We start from the raw sequence: 17,828 nt of genomic DNA, 5'->3' as shown, positions 1-17,828 counted from the left end.
AAAACACAAAGTTCCCTTTTTTCATTCGGAGCGCCATTTCTCACCCAGTGGCTCCGGATCCAAACAAACTTCTCTGACACGGCCACAAATCAGTGAGTTCTTTGATATACTGATATTTTGTGACTTCCTGGTAGTCGGTCGCAATTCTAACCGAAGCTTAAGTGACATTCTTTTGTATAATACAGTTTCACAGTACAGAGATTGACAGAGGCCATTTGGACTGACAACGTTTCAAGACTGTGGGTTGCTAATGCAAAGAAGTGCTCATATTATACAACAGCATACCCCGCTCCTAGGGATACCACTCTTTAGAGGTGACCGGTGATGACAGGTGCTCTGTACAAAAACAGCAAATCATCAGCTACTAGTGCAGGATTTGGAGATTAATTCAAATAACACAATGTTTTAAACTGACAAATTACAAATAAACAAAGACAGCATTTTTTAAGCTTTACATTCATGATGCTTTCCAAAAGTGCACTTCTTTAAATGCACAATCTTCAACTCAAGTTTGAAATTAAGAAAAAGTATGTAAAGCTGTGAAACTGTCAATGCCATTCTGCTACAAAGCCATTCATCTGTTTATCCACACAGATAAATTAAAATCATTCACATTTTGAATGACAAATGACAGGGTTAAGTAAAAAAAAAAAAGGTTCTTCTGCTCTTCTAATGCATTAACAACCAGACCTGGGGCAAGTTATATTTTCAAATACTTTCCATGGCTTGTTTTGGTAGTTTTAGATGCCAAAGAAGGGTTATTTTCACAAATGGTAATACAGCAAAATTCAGGAAGGTAAAATATTCACAGTAAATGTCTACCTGTAATTCACTGACAATATTGTAGATGGAAAAAGGTAAACCACCCTCATTAAGTACCAATTAAAGCTAAAAAAAAAAAAAAAAAAAGACTCCATTTTTAAATACTAATTGACCCAGACCTGTAACAATCCGAAGGCTAACAGCAAGGACAGTCCCCGCCTCGTAGTGCTGGACCAGTGGAGGGCTGGAGCCGAGTTAGGACCAGAATCCAGGTCTGTAGCGGTAAGGTGAGTCTTTGGGAAAGCTGATCTCCGGTTTGCAGAGAGGGACGGTTCCATCCCGGTACTGTCCCTCATCCTGATGATCCAGCAGGTTTTCGTTCCTGCGGGGGGAGTAGGGCGTCGGGGCCTCCATCGGGGTGGGCAGCACCGCCGGGTCTCTCCCAAACTCTACGGTGGGGGGAGTCTCTGTGCTGGAGGTGTGGGCGGGGGAATCGCCATTACCCAAGTTATGTCCGTTTCCCCTGGGCCTCGTGTCTGGCCAAAACACGTCACAGCGCGCCCGGGGCGAAGGCCGAGGCCGTGCTACAAAGTCCAGGGTTTTGGGGCGTTCGGGAGCACAGCGTCGACGAGGTGTTGGGGGGAACACAATGTTGGGATCAGGGAGCCGGGGGACCTCATGACAGTCGTCTTTTAAACCTCTGAAGCCACCTGATGTATGAAGGGTTAGAAAACATCAAGAGAGAAGCCAACATCATCATATTTCAGTCTGGCAATTACTGGTACAATAGTAATTTGGTGGTCTGGTACAAAGAAGGAGCTACATGTAAGCCTACCGTCGATTGATCAGAGCTTCAGCCATTGAGAATTTTCTAGAAAAATACAAAAATGGCTGGTAATGCTAATATTAGCTATAGCAACAGCAAGTAGCTCATTGAAATAATCAACTACAAAAGTTGTCGAACAATTAACATTAACACTCTATTATCAAAGTTGTGGAGAGTTTTAACTTTATAAAATAGTGTGAATGAAGCTTTAAGTTTCTTTTTACACCATCGCAGCCATGCTAACTTCCATGCAAACAGGCCTGAGGCTGCACTTTAGCATGATGCAACCCTGCTGACAATTTCAATGCAAACACACCTTTATTTACTCAGTATAGGGTTCAAGCAGGTCCTCCTTTTATTGTTTGGCATTACAACATGGTCACATGTAAAGCAGGTGCTGATGAATTTTATTTGTTTGGTCATTAACCAAAGACAAAGACAAAGTGCTGTATTTCATTATCAGGGCGACATGAACATCTGTTCAGTACACATTTCAGTACACTAGATAGATAGATAGATAGATAGATAGATAGATAGATAGATAGATAGATAGATAGATAGATAGATAGATAGATAGATAGATAGATAGATAGATAGATAGATAGATAGATAGATAGATAGATAGATAGATAGATAGATAGATAGATAGATAGATCGATCGATCGATCGATCGATCGATCGATCGATCGAACACACACACACAAAACTTAATTTCCAATAACGGCACATCAGGCTGGATTAAAGGAGTCAGATGTTACCTGTGTTCTGTAGCGCTGTTTTTTCTGGCAATGGCTCCAGATTATTAGGAGGACAGCTTTTCTTGATGGCTCCGTCTGACGGTGTTCGACGCAGGCTACGGGATGAACTCGGGGGGCAGGGCACGTGTGTGGGCGTGAGAGACTGGCGTGGGTTGCGCTTGAAGCTCTCGAGGTGGGTGTTGACCAGCGGGTTCATTGGGGTCTGCATGGCCTGATGATGATGTTGTTGTTGTTGTTGGGCAGAGGACTGAGTGGGCGGCGTGGCAGGACGGCACACTAACAACTCCTCGCTGTCGGAGCGCAGCAGAGAGCGGGTGGAGTTGCAGTCAGACACCGAGGATAAAGACAGCAGCGTATAAGAGGGAGGTAAGCCTCGCTCGGGTAGTGAGGGCGCCGAGGGCTTCAGCGGGCTTTCCCGTCTGAACAGTCTGCGGGTGGGGGGGCTGGTGCTTCGCCTTTGCCCTCCTGTTCTGTGGAAGAAGCCCTCCCACCGCGGTTTAATGCTTCCCTCTGGTTGGGCCAAAGTTAAAAGGTTGCAGCCTAGTCCCACCGCTGCCAGCAGGGCTCCGCAGCCCAGCAGCACCAGCTCGGAGCGCCGACCCCCCGCTGGGCTCTTCCTGCACGGTGGCGTCGCCGGTGCTTGGCCACTGGGGCAGTACTTGTCTCCATCGCTGTCAGCAGCGGCGGCGGCTGAGTGACCCTCCTTTTGGAAGGGGATGCAGAGGTAGGACTGACCAGGAGCCGCTCCTGGCTCAGTGGTGAAGCAGCAATCTTCATTTTCTGAAAACAGGATCAGTCACATCTTGATATGAGCTGGTGGAAAGCTCCTAGAAAGCTTCTACGCACGCATGCAAACACACCAGTAAGCTATTTATAGAGACACACACAGACAACTTTTACCCTCTTATATAAAAAAAAATTCCATGACAACTGAATGCCTACTCCTTACCATTTCCCTAACCCTGACATAAATGTAATTATGACCCTAACCCTAAAATAAAGTCTGACCTCTGAAACTGGCATATAAACATGTGCGGTCCAACATTTTGGTCTTCACAAAGCTGTCCGACTCCACAATAATACAGTGGGCAGCCACAAACACAGCAAAACACTGCACATCCACTAAAGAGGCCTAATGAGACACTGATTCTTCAATCCCATCCATCCAAGTTGGGTTTGCTGAGTGAGCAGGATCCTTTTTCAGCAACAGCCTGTTTACATTCATGCAGCTGCAAACATGCACATCTGTGACTTCCCCGGTTCAACCACTAAGAGCCATGTGGGCGTGAAGTATGTTACTCACTTTCCTCTTCCATGTTTTTCCAGCCTGTCTGCCACCTCTTTCAGCCATTTTCTGTATCATCATAGTGAGTGTATTTCTACGCCAGACTAAATAGACCACATAAACCGGTCCTGCTTACCCATCTCGACAAGGCTGGGCACTCCGGGCACCGCTGGACTGTGTCTGGGGGATCTGCGAAGGTTTGGGGCGCTGCAGGACCGCTGCCTGCTGCCTTCATGGGGAGGCTTCACACTGAAGAAAACATGATAAGAAATCAAGCTTAGATTTCAATATGGGATCTATCCTTCAACATTAAAAATGTTAACTGAAAAGATGAATATTAAAGTCCCCCTAAAGAGGCATTTTAAAATTCGTCTATGACTATTTTTTGATTAAAATTGTTTTCCCCCAAAAAGGTTGTTTTAAAAAACCTCAAAGAGGCTAAAAATACGTCTACTATTTCTCCCTCACTGAAAAATCCAGGTTATATGAATATTCATGAGTAATGCAAATGCGTCATGACTTGCGGCTGCGTCATTCACTGATACTATTGTTGAACATCCAGCTGTGTAAGTACTGTAGATGTGAAGTGTCACCATCACAGTGAACAACAGATGCAAAAAAAATCAATGTTAATCCTGAATGGGTGCTGAAGAACTGAATCCAACTGTTTCAGACTCTGGCTTTGAAACTGCATTTTCAAATCTAAAATGCTCAGTTGGCTGCATTAGCAACTTCGCTGCTCAAATGTCTTGTAGCAGAACCCAAACACTACATTGACATGTTAATAATTTCAAAAAATCTACTTTTGGTTTAGGGGGTCTTTAATGAATGTGGGGTGATGCTTTTCTGGACTAAAAAATTCTGTAAACTGAGCAGAGAGTTGAGTTGGTGAATATCGTGGTCCTACCTGGCATCAGCGCTGTGCTCCCTGTATTGGCCACACCCACGGGATCTGCCTTTCTTCCTGGACCCCTTCCTCTCACTCTCCTCATCCTCCAGCTGCAAACTTGTGTTGCGACCCCAGGCGGTACACCCCTCCCCTGGAGTGACTGCAAAGAAAGGGATTAGTGAAAGTAAACATCAGACAACTGAGATCTAACGGCGTTTGGCGAATGGTTTACAGAGAAGAAAAATGATCATGAAAATGGATGGATGGATGGATGGATGTTATATATAAGGTGTATATGGTTCTTACGCTGGATGGCTCTCAGGCGGGGCAGAATCGGTGGGCTGGTTGGGGGGCTGGAGCCGCTGCTGAGTAAACTCCTCCGCCGATCGTGGGAGGGAGACGCCTGCACCGTGATTTTGTGCTGAAAATCTATTTAAAAAAAAATAAGAAACAAACAAACAAACAAACAAACAAACATTTACTTCAGACAAGAAACATATGAAAGATGAAGATGAAAAAATCCAAGAAAATAAAACATCAAAAAGTAATTGCACAATATATATTATATAATATGTGTGATTAATGCTGGGACATCAGAGCAACAATTTGAGAAATCACCAGGGACCTCATCAGACTAGAAGCAGTTTTAAAGGGATAGTTCAACATTTTGGCAAATTGGCCCATTGCCATAATCCCTATAGTTTTAGCAGTAGGTTCGTTACCTTTAATTGTCGGTGCAAGCTATTTTTAGAGTGGCGGAGCAGAGCCGCAAGCTGCTCAGAGCTACGCTACAGAGGCTAATGGGATTTCTTGATTTCCCTAATTCACCACACTATGAGATAATAACAGAACGTTACGGGACAGAGTTTTTTTCGAGGCAAATGCAGATAATAACGTTCCGTTATTATCTCATAGTGTGGTGAATGTGCAGGTCACAACTTGTCCATGAGAGAATTTTGGAGTTGTTGGATTGTGTATTTGATGAGTTGACAATTAAAAAGGTAACAAACCTACAGTACGACAATGAGCCAGTTTGCCAAAATGTTGAACTATCCCTTTAAAGTTGATGTAAATTAATTGTTGAATTTGAGCTTTTGTCAAAACCTTGGCGACATTGACAAGATTAAATGTCATAATGTTTTTAATAATTTATGAGAAAAACAAAATGGCAGGGCTGATATCTAAAAAAAAAAAAAAGATCATTTATGACTGTAAAAAAAAGTCAACAATATCTTATCTAATATCATAACATCCGTGCTTCAACCTGTGTAAACTGAGGTGTTTTGTTTGCAGTACCTGAGGGCAGGCTGATCCTGTTCCCATCCTTGAGTTTAAGGCGGTTGCGGCGGAACTTGCCCTGCCTGCTCTCCACGTGAGGCTTTTCCTGGTAGAGCTGGTGGATGATGATGTTGAGCTCTCTCTCCAGGATGTGGATCTCTCGCTCTGCCAGTTCCTGCTCACGCCTCCTCAGTGCCTCCTCCTGACACTTCTGCTGCAGCGCCGCTTGTGTCAGCTCCTCCTCCCATGATCGCAGCTCCTGGGAAAAACAAGGAAAAACATATTAGACCTGTAAAACACCGGCGTTTAACTCATCTTAATAAAAAAAAACAATGCTCCATATATGCATCTCCTAATTGCAGGTCTAGTTCCTCTCATCTTTACCTTTTCCTTGGTCCTCAGTTGATCGAACATCTCCTGGATCTCCAGTTTCCAGTCGTCCTGCAGAGAGTGGAAGGACTCAGCTGGCATCTCAAAAAAGCCAGACTCCTCAATGGCCGTCAGATGGTCCAAAACAGACGTGAACTGTGGCCGTGAGTGAGGGTCTGAGCTCCAGCAGTCTGTGGCAGAAGATGAAAAACAGTCTCAGGCCAACTTTCCCCCATGCAAAAGTTATTTTTGGCACTTCAAAGGGTTCCAGAAAGTAATAAAATATTCTGTTTGGTTATCTGGTGCCAGTCATTATTCATATTTCAGAGGCTGCAGTGGATGAACACAAAATAATCCTGTGGTTACACAACTCATTTTTAATAATAAATGTTCAATGGCATCTTTCTGGCTCATAAACTGACAACTGCCTCATGTTTTCTCCAACACAAGATGTTTTCTGTTACCTAATTAAGAGTATAATAATTCGTTTTTATATTTCTCTGCCTTACTTTCCATGAGACGTGCAAATGGCTCAGGACAAGTAGAGGGAACGGGCAAGGCGAGTTTGTTCATAGCCACTCCATAAGCCACAGCGAGACCATCGATACCCCGAAATGGAACCTCTCCAGTCAGCAGCTCCCACAGCAGCACACCGTAACTTTAGGATAAAAGAAAACAGGAAAGAAAAACATATCCGATGATGATGATGATGAGAAACGATGATGATTGGATACACATCTTCAAATAAATTCTTCCATTGATGCTACAATATCCCTCTGAGATGAGCAGCTTGGTGTAGGTGCCAAGCCACTTACTGTATATATTACTGACAATCTGTTATAAAGCAAAGCAAAACCTACTGCATAGGAGTAAATGTCAGAAAGGGATTAGAACAGCTCTATTTTCTCTATTTTGCTCTGTCCTCCTGGAAATACCAAGGCGAGACAGGAAAAGGTTGAAACAGAAAAATGCCAACAGAGAAGAGCAGTCGCCGACAGATCCACGACCAACACTGAAAACCACACACTGACGAGCTTCAGTAAATGAGCGAGAAATCCAACAAAGCTGTGGGCTGAATGTCAGAGAGTCTGTGTGTTGGGTTATTCTGCTGTCAGATAAGATCATTATCTAAATTCTGACAAATGTACTCTTGAAAAAAAAAACCTAAGGATCAGATTTTGTGATGTGACTGTCTGAACTTCCTTTTCTATATTGTGTCGTTTTGGAAACCTCTGTCATATGAAATCAAACATTTTAATTATTAAAGATTACAGAACAATTTGAGTAATTGAGTGTTGTGATATAGAGCACCACAACAAAGGGATTTTATAATTGTTTTAAACTTTTCAAAGATGACATTTGTTCTGATGTTTCCAGAAATAACATCCAAATTAAAATATGTCTAGTTGTGTGCCCTTGTACTTTTTAACTAAGGTTTATTCTACTTTAGCAGAATCGATCGGCAAAGAAACCCTCTCATCCCTGGTTACTAACACACCTTCCTATCATAACTGTTTAAATGCACGGCTGCCTCCTCTCATCTGTTGCACTGATCACACTTTAATCCTGTTGTAGAGGGAAATCCCACATTCAGTCAGGATGGAATAGCCAAGCTGGGCCGTTACAGAAAGAACAACACTGTCACAGAGGAAAAACGACACATTGCACTGAAATTGCAGAACTAATGGTAATTAACAAAAATGATTAACCTGGCAATTATTCTCTATTTTAATGAACAGATCATAAGGTCTATAAAAAAAAAGTCAGAAATAAGAGACAATGCCAATTTCTCACATTCCGCAGTGACGTCGTCAAATTATTTAAGTATGAGCACCAGAACAAATACTGATATGACTTAAAACTGACTTAAAACAAAAAAGATTCAGACTAAAACCATCTAATGTTGGTAATATTCATCAAAATATGCAGTTTTTTCAACTTTCGACTATAATCAATTCATCGACCTGTGCTCAATAACGACGCACAAGACTGAATTTTTATCACATCTAAATCAAGAGAATATGTGACCACACTGAATGATCATGATCAGAAATTAACCTATAAATTAAACGTAACCTTTGCTTACTTGCAAAAGTCAAATTCGTACATTCTTGATTTTTTTGCACACCAGCCTCTTCAGCCTGCTGCCTTGAATTCACTGCACATGCTGCATGAGCATGTTACAAAATGCAATCTTTGAACATTAATCTGTGTTATATTGAATGTGACCGTGTGAAGTCAGTGTTTTAAATAAAGCGACACACAGACAGATCTGCACGCCGACTCCTCCTGCTGCCTGAGTGCATGAACCTAACGCTCAATGTGGTGTATTTTTAGTTAATGCATTGCGCTCTTTAGCCTACTCTAGTTTTGTACTCATCACATACTCTGTCCTGTTCTGTGTCTCTGCTTTGTTACTATGGAAACTGCTTCCGGAGCTGAACTTTTTTTTTTTTTTCCCCTCCTCCCGTGCCTGCTGGATAAACTGCCTCTCTTTTTTGGCTCCGGTTTTCAAACCACTTCCCACAAGCTGGTGCAGTGTGTTACTTTGCTGCATAAGCCCCCCGCCCCCCTACCCCCACCCCCTCTTCCTCCTCTGCCCACCTCCAAACGTCGCTACCCTTGGAGAACGTGGACGAGCGGATGACTTCGGGGGCCATCCAGGCGTAGGTGCCGGCGGCGCTCATCTTGGTGGTGCGGTGCCACTCTCTGGCGAGGCCAAAGTCTGTGATCTTCAGAGTCTTGTTGCTCAGGTCTTCCATCTCAACCCTCTCGAGGATTAGGACTGGGGCGGATATGGTGGAGCGGGGGAGTGATGGGAGGTAAGGTGCGGGAGGAGGAGGGAAGGGGGTTCGGTTTGAGGATGAGGAGGGGTGGGGAGGTTGTGTAGATTGGCAGGAGTGTTGGCGATAAAACAAAAAAGGTTTCAGGTAATCATCACCAGGATTAAAACGTTGGAGGGGGGACACAGCAGGAGGAGTCGCACGATAAACGATAAAAAAAAATTGACACACAGTGGATGAACAAAACAGGGTGCGGTTGATGATGGGAGGCCATGATGAAAGCAGTGGAAGGATAAAAGCAGAGAAGAGAAAAAGAGAGAAGAGAGAAACCAAGAAAACAGTGAGCCACTACACCACAGATGAAAAACACCGGCCATGATGATCAATGCTAATGATCTCACTGCACAGTTTCACAACAGAACATCTCAAACAAACACTACAGTTAAAACTACAGAGGGAACTGCTACGCAACACCCATTTGCTCTAATAGGCCCTCAAACACAACCCGTTCCCAATGTGCACAAGCAAAGCCGGGCTCCTCCTAAACCACATGCTAGTCTATTTCCCCCCCCACATTCAGCTCCACAATGCTGGGCCATCTGCTGTGGCTGTGCCCAGTGGAGAGGGTGTGTCTGCAGGCTGCGGTGCACATCAAGCGGCCCCCCTTCATCTGCTGCTCATGTGGCTACTGAAACAAACATGTGGCTAAAAGTAAACCCTGCTCCTGTGTAGCTCGAGAGGTGCAGCGATGAAACAAGCACAGCTGATTCCCCCCGTGAGGCCGATCACGCTCCAAATGTATGCACTCAGTGTAATGCACAGCGCTTCTGATAAGAGCATCTGCCAAATGGCATGTTATGTGAATAGGATGCAGGAGAGATTGTTGAGAGGGTGAAAGGGAGGTACCATCTATTCATGGTACAAAAGAAAGAGAAAGAGAAGCATTTGCATGAATTTGCAGCAAAATCAACCATTTACAAAAGTTGACTGCTTTTAATGTTATGGCAGCTATATCCATGGCTTCTGAATCATTAGTAATTTGATTTTAAACTTAATTTGTTTGCAATTATTTTCCACAGTTTTAAATACACAACTTTAAAACCCTCTTTTAATGTTGTGACTGATGAAAATAGAGTCAGCAGCTGTGCTAATGCACTCAGACACAAATGCTAGCATTGAGGAATGCTAACATGCTTCAAGCGTGACAAGGCTAACACACTAATGTTAATTTTTCCATGTTCATCATCATCACATTAGTTTAGCAGATAGTAAGTGTTAATCTAAATAAAGAATATTAATTTTGAGGTGTAGTTTTAACACTAGTATTAATAATTATTATAATGATGATTATTTATTCACTTTTCTTAGGTTATTAGGTTACGAAGTACATCACAAAAAGATAAAATCAAACAACAAAACATTGATAAAACAGTTGAAACACTCATAACTGCAGAATAAAAATAAAAATTCAAACAGAAATAAAAGAAGAAGAAAAAAGAAAGAAGGCAGTGACAGATTCAGCAGGTAAATTGTTCCAGAGTTTGGGGGCTGATAAGAGTCTGGTGAACAAGTAGACCACTGACTGCTGATTTGAGGGTTACGGCTTTACATCTTTAGCTTCAGCTTTACGCTTTAATCCAAAGTGATCAGTAAGATTCAGTGCAGCAGGAAACCTTAGGGTAAATATTAAATACTACATCTACTAACCTATAGAGAGGCCCCTAATCTGATTGGATTCTGTAGTCTGTTCCACCATCGAGAACCACAGATCAGAACAGTGTGGACTGAGATCTGTGTGTTCAGACGACCAAACGACCAGATTCCCTGGAAAAATGCAGCGGCTGCTTTAGGTTGTTTTATCTGTGCTTTATGAGCGTTTATTTCTGGAGTTTTAGTCGTCAGTGTTGGTCGATTTGGAAGAGTGCACTGTAATTTCATTGACTTTATGAATGAATAAATTGAACCCTGAATCCAACATTTGCTAATTAGAACTAACACAAAGTAGAAATGATAGGACAGTCTTAAGTTTTGAGGGGTCATAAATTCTTTTTTAAAATTTTGACCTGAAGGTGAAAATGTAATTAATGACTGAAGTGATTATAGCTCATTCTGCAGGTAACACAAACGTCTGGACGAAATTGCACTGCAATCCGTCCCAGATAATTCACTAAAAACACAAACGTGAACCTTACGATGGCGCAGCAGGAAAAGTTAGAGGATCATAAGAGCAGAAGGTTTTATCTTCAATGGTTCAGTCGGGCCACGACTGCCTGATGCTCCCATCCTATGATCCCTAACATTAGCACAGATATAAATTCAACAGTTGTGGCTGAGTCTCTGTTTTTTAAGGCTGCAGGAGAGGGATCCTGACTTTCATGTCGTCTTTAGCAACTGAACTTTATAAAAACTGCCACCAACCACTTCACTACCACAGTGATGCGTCACAGGGTGGGGTGTCTGTCCACCCACATCCTCCTCCTGACCTCACACGTTCATCCTGAGCAGCTCCTGAAACCACTGATTAGACCAGAGTCACTCAAGTACAGGGTCTGAATCCTATGATACCACTTGATATTAAAATCTGGGTCATGGGGGATTATCTTTGACTAATAAAAACAGCTGTGCAATTTATAACATTTCCCCCTTTTAATGCATTAAGATCCCCCACTGTGCTCCAGAAAATAAAAACAAAGTGTCTTCAGAGAACATCCTATATATAGTGTAACAGACAAAGGAAAGAAAACCTGTGGGTGGATAAGACTATTGCATGAGTAGGGTGGCATGCTGCACTGTCCTGTGCTGACTGGGCTGTGAAGAGAGCATGGGTTTTCCCCTTAGAGCCCAGGATGGCAACTAGTTAGAGCGACTTAACACTTTAAAGCAGCCTATTGGAAGTGAAGTGGCTGAGCTGATCATGGGCGAACGGGCCAATGGCAGGAAAGAGGTTGGCTGCATGCATCGCTGGAGCCTCCAGTAGGGAGGCTGGGGCAGAGCGTTGGGCAAATCCTCAGTAATAGGCTTGGGATTTAGGGGATCCAGTTGGGTAAAATGCAAGATTACAGCTGCTCCACAAACATACATGCAAACTCCTTTTCCTTTCTGTTCTCATTTCCAAATTATATATAAACCAGTGTGAATCACTACCAGTGGATTACGGACTGAACCTGATGTGATAGACCTTTTGTATAAATTATATGCGAAAGGTGCATTTTGATTGTCTTGTACTGCAGAATAATATATCTATCGATGTTTTTTTTTCTTATTTCTGCTCAAGACATTACAGCTTTAAGAAAAACACATGCACAGACAAATTTGGCCTGATTTTGTTTGATTATTCATTCCTGTACTGAAACAACAGACAACTGAAACTAAAAACAGCGCTATGGACACTAGACTAAGGCGACAAATAGCAATCAGGTCATAATTTAACATGATAATATGACAATAAATGGTGACAAATGGCCATCAGACATTACTAGAGACCACAGTGATGCTAAACATGCATCATTAATCTACAAAGATGTAAAACAGAGAATAACATCCAATTAACGCTGAAACAATGAGGTCATTAATCTATCTGTCTGTCAAAAGAAAATTAATTGACAACTATTGTGATGACCGATTAACCACTGAAGCTGTGTTTTTTTTTCTTTCCAAGGAAACGTGTCAAACGTTCTCTGGGTCCAGCTTCTCAGATGTGAGGCTGTGGCAGCTTTTCTCGGTTTTAAATTACTAGAAATTGAATATCTGTGGTCTTTGCACTGAGGGTGGGACAAGATGAGCAATTTGAAGACAACACCCTGGTCTTTGGAAATGTGTGATGGCCATGTTTCACTATTTTTTGGACTATTTTGAGACACAAATCAAGAGAATAATCACAAAATATTGATATTGATATTAATATTTTGAAACAGTTCGATGCAGATCTTCCTGCAACTCCTGTTAAAATAATATTTGAAATCTGAACTGATTAATGTTCTGTTGATCCTAAAAAAAAATCAATGAATCCTTTTGGGAGATGAAGGGAAAACAACAATGGGAAAGGAGAGACTCTTACTGTTGCTGGACTTGAGGTCTCGGTGGATGATGGGGACGATGGCCTGGCTGTGGAGGTAGAGCATGCCGCGGGCGATCTGCACAGCCCAGTCCACCAGCGTGCAGGGAGGGATGCGTTTCCCGGCGAGGGCCCGGTTGAGGGGGCCGCCCCGGGCGTACTCCATGACCAGACACAGGTTGGGCTCCAGCAGACACACTCCCAGCAGACCCATGATGTTGGGATGGTTGAGCATGGCGAAGAGCTTGGCCTCCTGACGCACGCTCTCCAGAGTCTGCTCCGCATCCTCATCGGGGTCCCGCCGCGCTGCCTTCACTGCCACCTCGGCGCCACGCCACACTGCGCGGTAGACTTTCCCGAAACCACCCACGCCGATGATTTCCTCCAGGGTCAGCTCAGAGAAATCGATCTCCAGGACTAAGGGAGAGACGCAAAAGAGGACACAGTGAACAAGAGACAACGCTGACATCGTTTCTATCTTTAAAGCAGAGCTCCAGTTTTGCTTGACCCCATCAAAGACATTAGAGGTGAGAGCCAGGAATTCACTGTTTCACTCAAGGATCCAAAAAAAAAACAGGTCATTTTGTTAAAGGAAGCTTCCTTAAAGAACTAAGCCACCCTGCTGCCCCAAATTCAGAGTCTGGTGGAACGATCCCTGCTGCTATTACACAAGGGTGAGCTGCTGTTCTGACATCTGGCTCGGGTGTTCGGAGCAGCAAGAAAAAAGACGGGTGGAAAAGATGACAATCCTTTTGTGTTTCAATGAACAGGAGGGTGTGATAATGTGAACAAGGGTGAGCTGTTTGTTTGGACTGGGGCAACAAATGCTCATGTTGTGGATTCCTGACAGTCTATCCAGCAGACTGACCTTGATGAATATTTCAGGTGGGATGGTATGTGAAAGTAGGCCAGCTGCCTCTGAAGACATGAAAGCCGACAAAGGCTGAGACAGCCGACAAAGACAGCTGAGGCCGAGAGGTCCACCCAAACAACCTGAAACGCTCTCAGAAGCCTTTTTAAGCTCACATGTGGGCTACGTGCAGGATTTGTCTCTGCTGCATCCCTCTGGCACACAGCTTACAATAGCAGTAAGAAGTGAGAGTGTTTCGACTTTGGCCTTCACAGCACAGTCAGCTGCCATGTAGCTGCTTTTCATTCTGCTTACTGTATCTCTCTGAGGCCCCTGGCTGCAGATACAAGCACTCTTTGATATTCCCTCCTCTATAGCTGCACAATTCTGGTGCAAACACCATCAGTCACTGATCGGCCCAAGCATAACAAAAGCTTCCTGTCTTATCTAATGACAATAAGCTGTTGGGGCTGTGCAGCACTTGCAGGTAGCTGTACGTGTGCAGTTCCTGCTGAGGATGCCGCACACATTGTGCATTGTAATCTGAGCAGTGAGGCGGGGTGACCGCGGCTGGCTGTTTGTTTGACAGGCGCTGTGATGAATAATGGTCCTGAAGCTGAGAGGATGCTCGGACCAGCCCGTTTCTAGGCCAACGGGGGAGCACTGCGCCTGCCATGACACAGCACTCTCATCTTTCTGTGGCCTTCTAACAAAAGGCAAGGGTGAGACTGACAGCCTCCCCGTGCTGTGTGTTTTAGTAGTGATGGCACATTTCATTTGTACAGTCAGTAAAGCACAATAGGATACTCACGGTGCAGAGGAGGCACCGAGTACTGCTGCTCCGACGTGTCCCGGATATCCTCCGGAATGCCGTTCCCTTTGCTCACATAATTAGACGGGAAAATGCCAACCCGGTCTGCTATCATACCGGTCCACCAGCCCTCGTCTCCCGACACCAGGGAGTCCTTGGAGAGGACCTCCACCAGGTCTCCTCTCCTGAGGCTGAGCTCGTCGTCCGCAGTCGCCTCATAGTCGAACACGGCCGTCCAGAAGCCGGACGCGGCGGATCCCGCATCCCGAGCCGCGCTGCTGATCCCATTCTGCGGTGTCGCCGGCCAGCGAAAAACATCTGCGTCTGCTTCTTCCGAGGAGGACACGCACGCCTTGGGACTCAAACTATTGTCCAAAGCGGGTTTGAAGACATCCATGGACGCGATCCATAGGGGCGACCTGGTTCACTGCAGGCGCATCCACCTGACGCGGCTGTGCTGGCGGCTCGGAGCGTCCTGCGTCTGCACTCACACACACACGCACACAAATCACACACACACACAGACTCTCCCACAAGCACACAAAGCTAGGTAGCGGCTAATCCCGCACACAAACCCTGCAGGAAACTGGAGGCATCATTCTGCAGCATCGTCCGCCTTTCAGTCACCGCTGGCTGCTATCAGACGCTCGGCGGCAGCCTGATGATTTTCTCCGCACACTCCTACACCCACTCATCGCTGCCTGCAACTCCTGGGCCGCAGTCCTCTTTATTTTAAGCCAATTGTGCCAACGTGCAAATCATCCCCGGGCTTGCTATTGGTCCACAGACACGTCAGTCAACTCTTTACGTCACGCCCTCCACCTCTCAGCGTCAGACGCTCATCACCCTCTCTCCACGCAGCGTGAACCTGCTCCACGCTAATTAAACACAGACAAGGAGGCTGTTGATTTTCTTCAAATTAACTTCTTTATTTAGTTACAGACCCCGCCCCCCTCGAAAAAATAATTAAAAAACAAAAATAAATAAACAAAATATAAATATTCCACTCAATGCTAAAGTCCATGCACTAAGCCCCTGAAAAAAACAGAAATCATAGCAGGGAGTAAAAAACAATCCACATAAACAAATCAATGAACAATTCCCACTGTGTCAGTGATGAGAGGATAAGTGTGCATGTGCATGTGTGTGTAATTTACTTGATTCAATTTCAACTTGTCCATGAAAAAATAAGATTAAGTGCATAAACGTTGTGAAGCAGCTTTGAGGACAACTTCAACCAGACACACACAAAACAAACAGTGGCGATGCAACAACAGGGTTTCACATGTTTGGCCTGTGTGAAGGAAAAGAAAAAAACATTGGTCATGTGGAGTCTGTGCTGTACCTCTGCACTGTTACCTCCAGACCAGAGAGAGGCTGAATAAATCATGGATTTGGGAAGATGGCAACATGTATGGTAGAATATTTATGCCAGGAAAATTACACTTTATTAAATTAGATTACTAAATTGTGAGTTGAAGGTGGAATAAGTCACTTAACCAAAAGTCAAAATTATGAGATAAAAAAAACAACGAATAATTGTGTGTTAAATAGAAAATCATTTATTATTGAGTTTAGTTAAAGAATTTATTTAAACTGTCAGTTAAAATTCTAGATCAACATTTTCACATAAAACCATGACATAATAAGTCAAAACATATGAGAGGAAAAGTCAAACTTTTAGCACTAAGTAAAGGTCACAACATAGTCATTCAGATTTTTGAGATAAGAAATATAACTTTTTGCTATTTGGCACAACCGTGCTTCCGTATGTGTGACATCATAGGGTTTGTTTTGCTTTTGCTTTGAGTTTCACCGTGAAAACCTGAATATTAAACTCTTTTATTACACAACGGCACCTTGTTTTTCATCAGGCACCAAATAAAGACTTCTGATCTTATGAGTGTGTGAGAGAGAACACGTGTACAGTATTACAATAGGAAAGACAGGGAAGCGAGGTTGGAAAATACCTTTTGATGCTCAATTAGGCTTCAGTGTACCTGAAAATATACTTCAGTGGGATCCTGACATGAACAACAACATCTCTGCAGCCCACAGGAGTATTGCCTCAGTGCTGCTCAGTTAGTGTCCAATCTAAATTTGGAATATGCAAAATGTAAACAAAGCAGCCTGCTATCGGCTGCTTTAACAGCGTTATGGAGGACACACAACAGGCAATAATCAATATACACAATCTGCAAGTTTTGTTAGACGTGATCGGACAAGTGGAGTAAAATGTAGCTGCAATGTTTTTAATAACACAACATGAGACAGAGTAATGAAAAACAGGAATCAGGGTCATTTCAGCTAAACATTTCTGTAGATTATGTTTTCTAAACAGAAATCTACAACCCCCGTCACACTTGTGCTTTTTCACTGCAGCATACGACGTTTTAAAGCAGCATGTTCTGCCACATCTCTGTTGTGTGAAACTGTTGAGATGATTTTATCTTAAGTGGGAGGATACTGTTTGTTTGTGATGATAGAAATACAGTGTGATCTGGCAGTAAATGTGTCTGCTTTCCTTTAAATTCCTAAAAAAAAGTTGATTCTGTGACAGTGGAAATATGATATTATCAACACACACACACACACAGATTCACAGACAGATAGTCAGGTGTGATTTAAGTGAGTGAGACCAGTGTTTGCTTATGAACCAGAAAGTTGCTTTTATTCCACAGTAGAAGAACAAAACAGGTTGATCTCAAAACATCGTCAGCTTTGGAAATTTGCTTTTTTATTTTTGACATCTCATTGCAGGCCAGGAAAAATAAAACATACCCATCCATAAAATGTGCCCCTTTTTCTGTTACACACACACACACACACACACACACACACCAGAAAAAAGTTAAAATATTCAACTCATCATTGAAGCTTTTCCTCAGTGTCTCACAACATCGTCAACCACTAGTCTAACTACTGTACGGTGACATTTCACTTCCATCCTGCAGGCTGAGGAAGAAAAAAAAAAAAAAAAAAAAAAAGGACTGGTGCCTTGAAAAGTGATGTGTATGATAAATAATTTTTTCTCTTATACAGAATTAAGATATGTAATTTTTTTAAAGACAGAAATGACAGATCCAACTCAGAGTCGTGCCCTTGGTGAAGATCAACAACAATGACACCTGCGTGTGCACATGAGTGCGAAGACGATGCACAC

General features: G+C 43.4%; 1 protein-coding gene across 1 annotated transcript; it reads right to left on the bottom strand.

The window, feature by feature from the left end:
• Window positions 1-1,017: 1,017 nt before the first annotated feature.
• On the bottom strand, window positions 1,018-15,062 carry map3k9 (mitogen-activated protein kinase kinase kinase 9; the record flags this gene model as incomplete). Its single annotated transcript, XM_083997721.1, has 11 exons — window positions 1,018-1,472; window positions 2,347-3,126; window positions 3,768-3,880; window positions 4,539-4,680; window positions 4,827-4,949; window positions 5,817-6,057; window positions 6,183-6,358; window positions 6,677-6,825; window positions 8,772-8,952; window positions 13,008-13,421; window positions 14,666-15,062. 11 exons carry the CDS (start codon window positions 15,060-15,062, stop codon window positions 1,018-1,020), a joined length of 3,171 nt encoding a protein of 1,056 aa, XP_083853847.1.
• Window positions 15,063-17,828: the final 2,766 nt, after the last annotated feature.

Source organism: Trachurus trachurus, assembly GCF_905171665.1.
Source record: "Trachurus trachurus genome assembly, chromosome: 22".
NCBI classification, from domain to species: Eukaryota; Metazoa; Chordata; class Actinopteri; order Carangiformes; family Carangidae; genus Trachurus; species Trachurus trachurus.
Note: the sequence above shows the minus strand (reverse complement) of the source record. Positions and strands in the feature narration are given on the sequence as shown.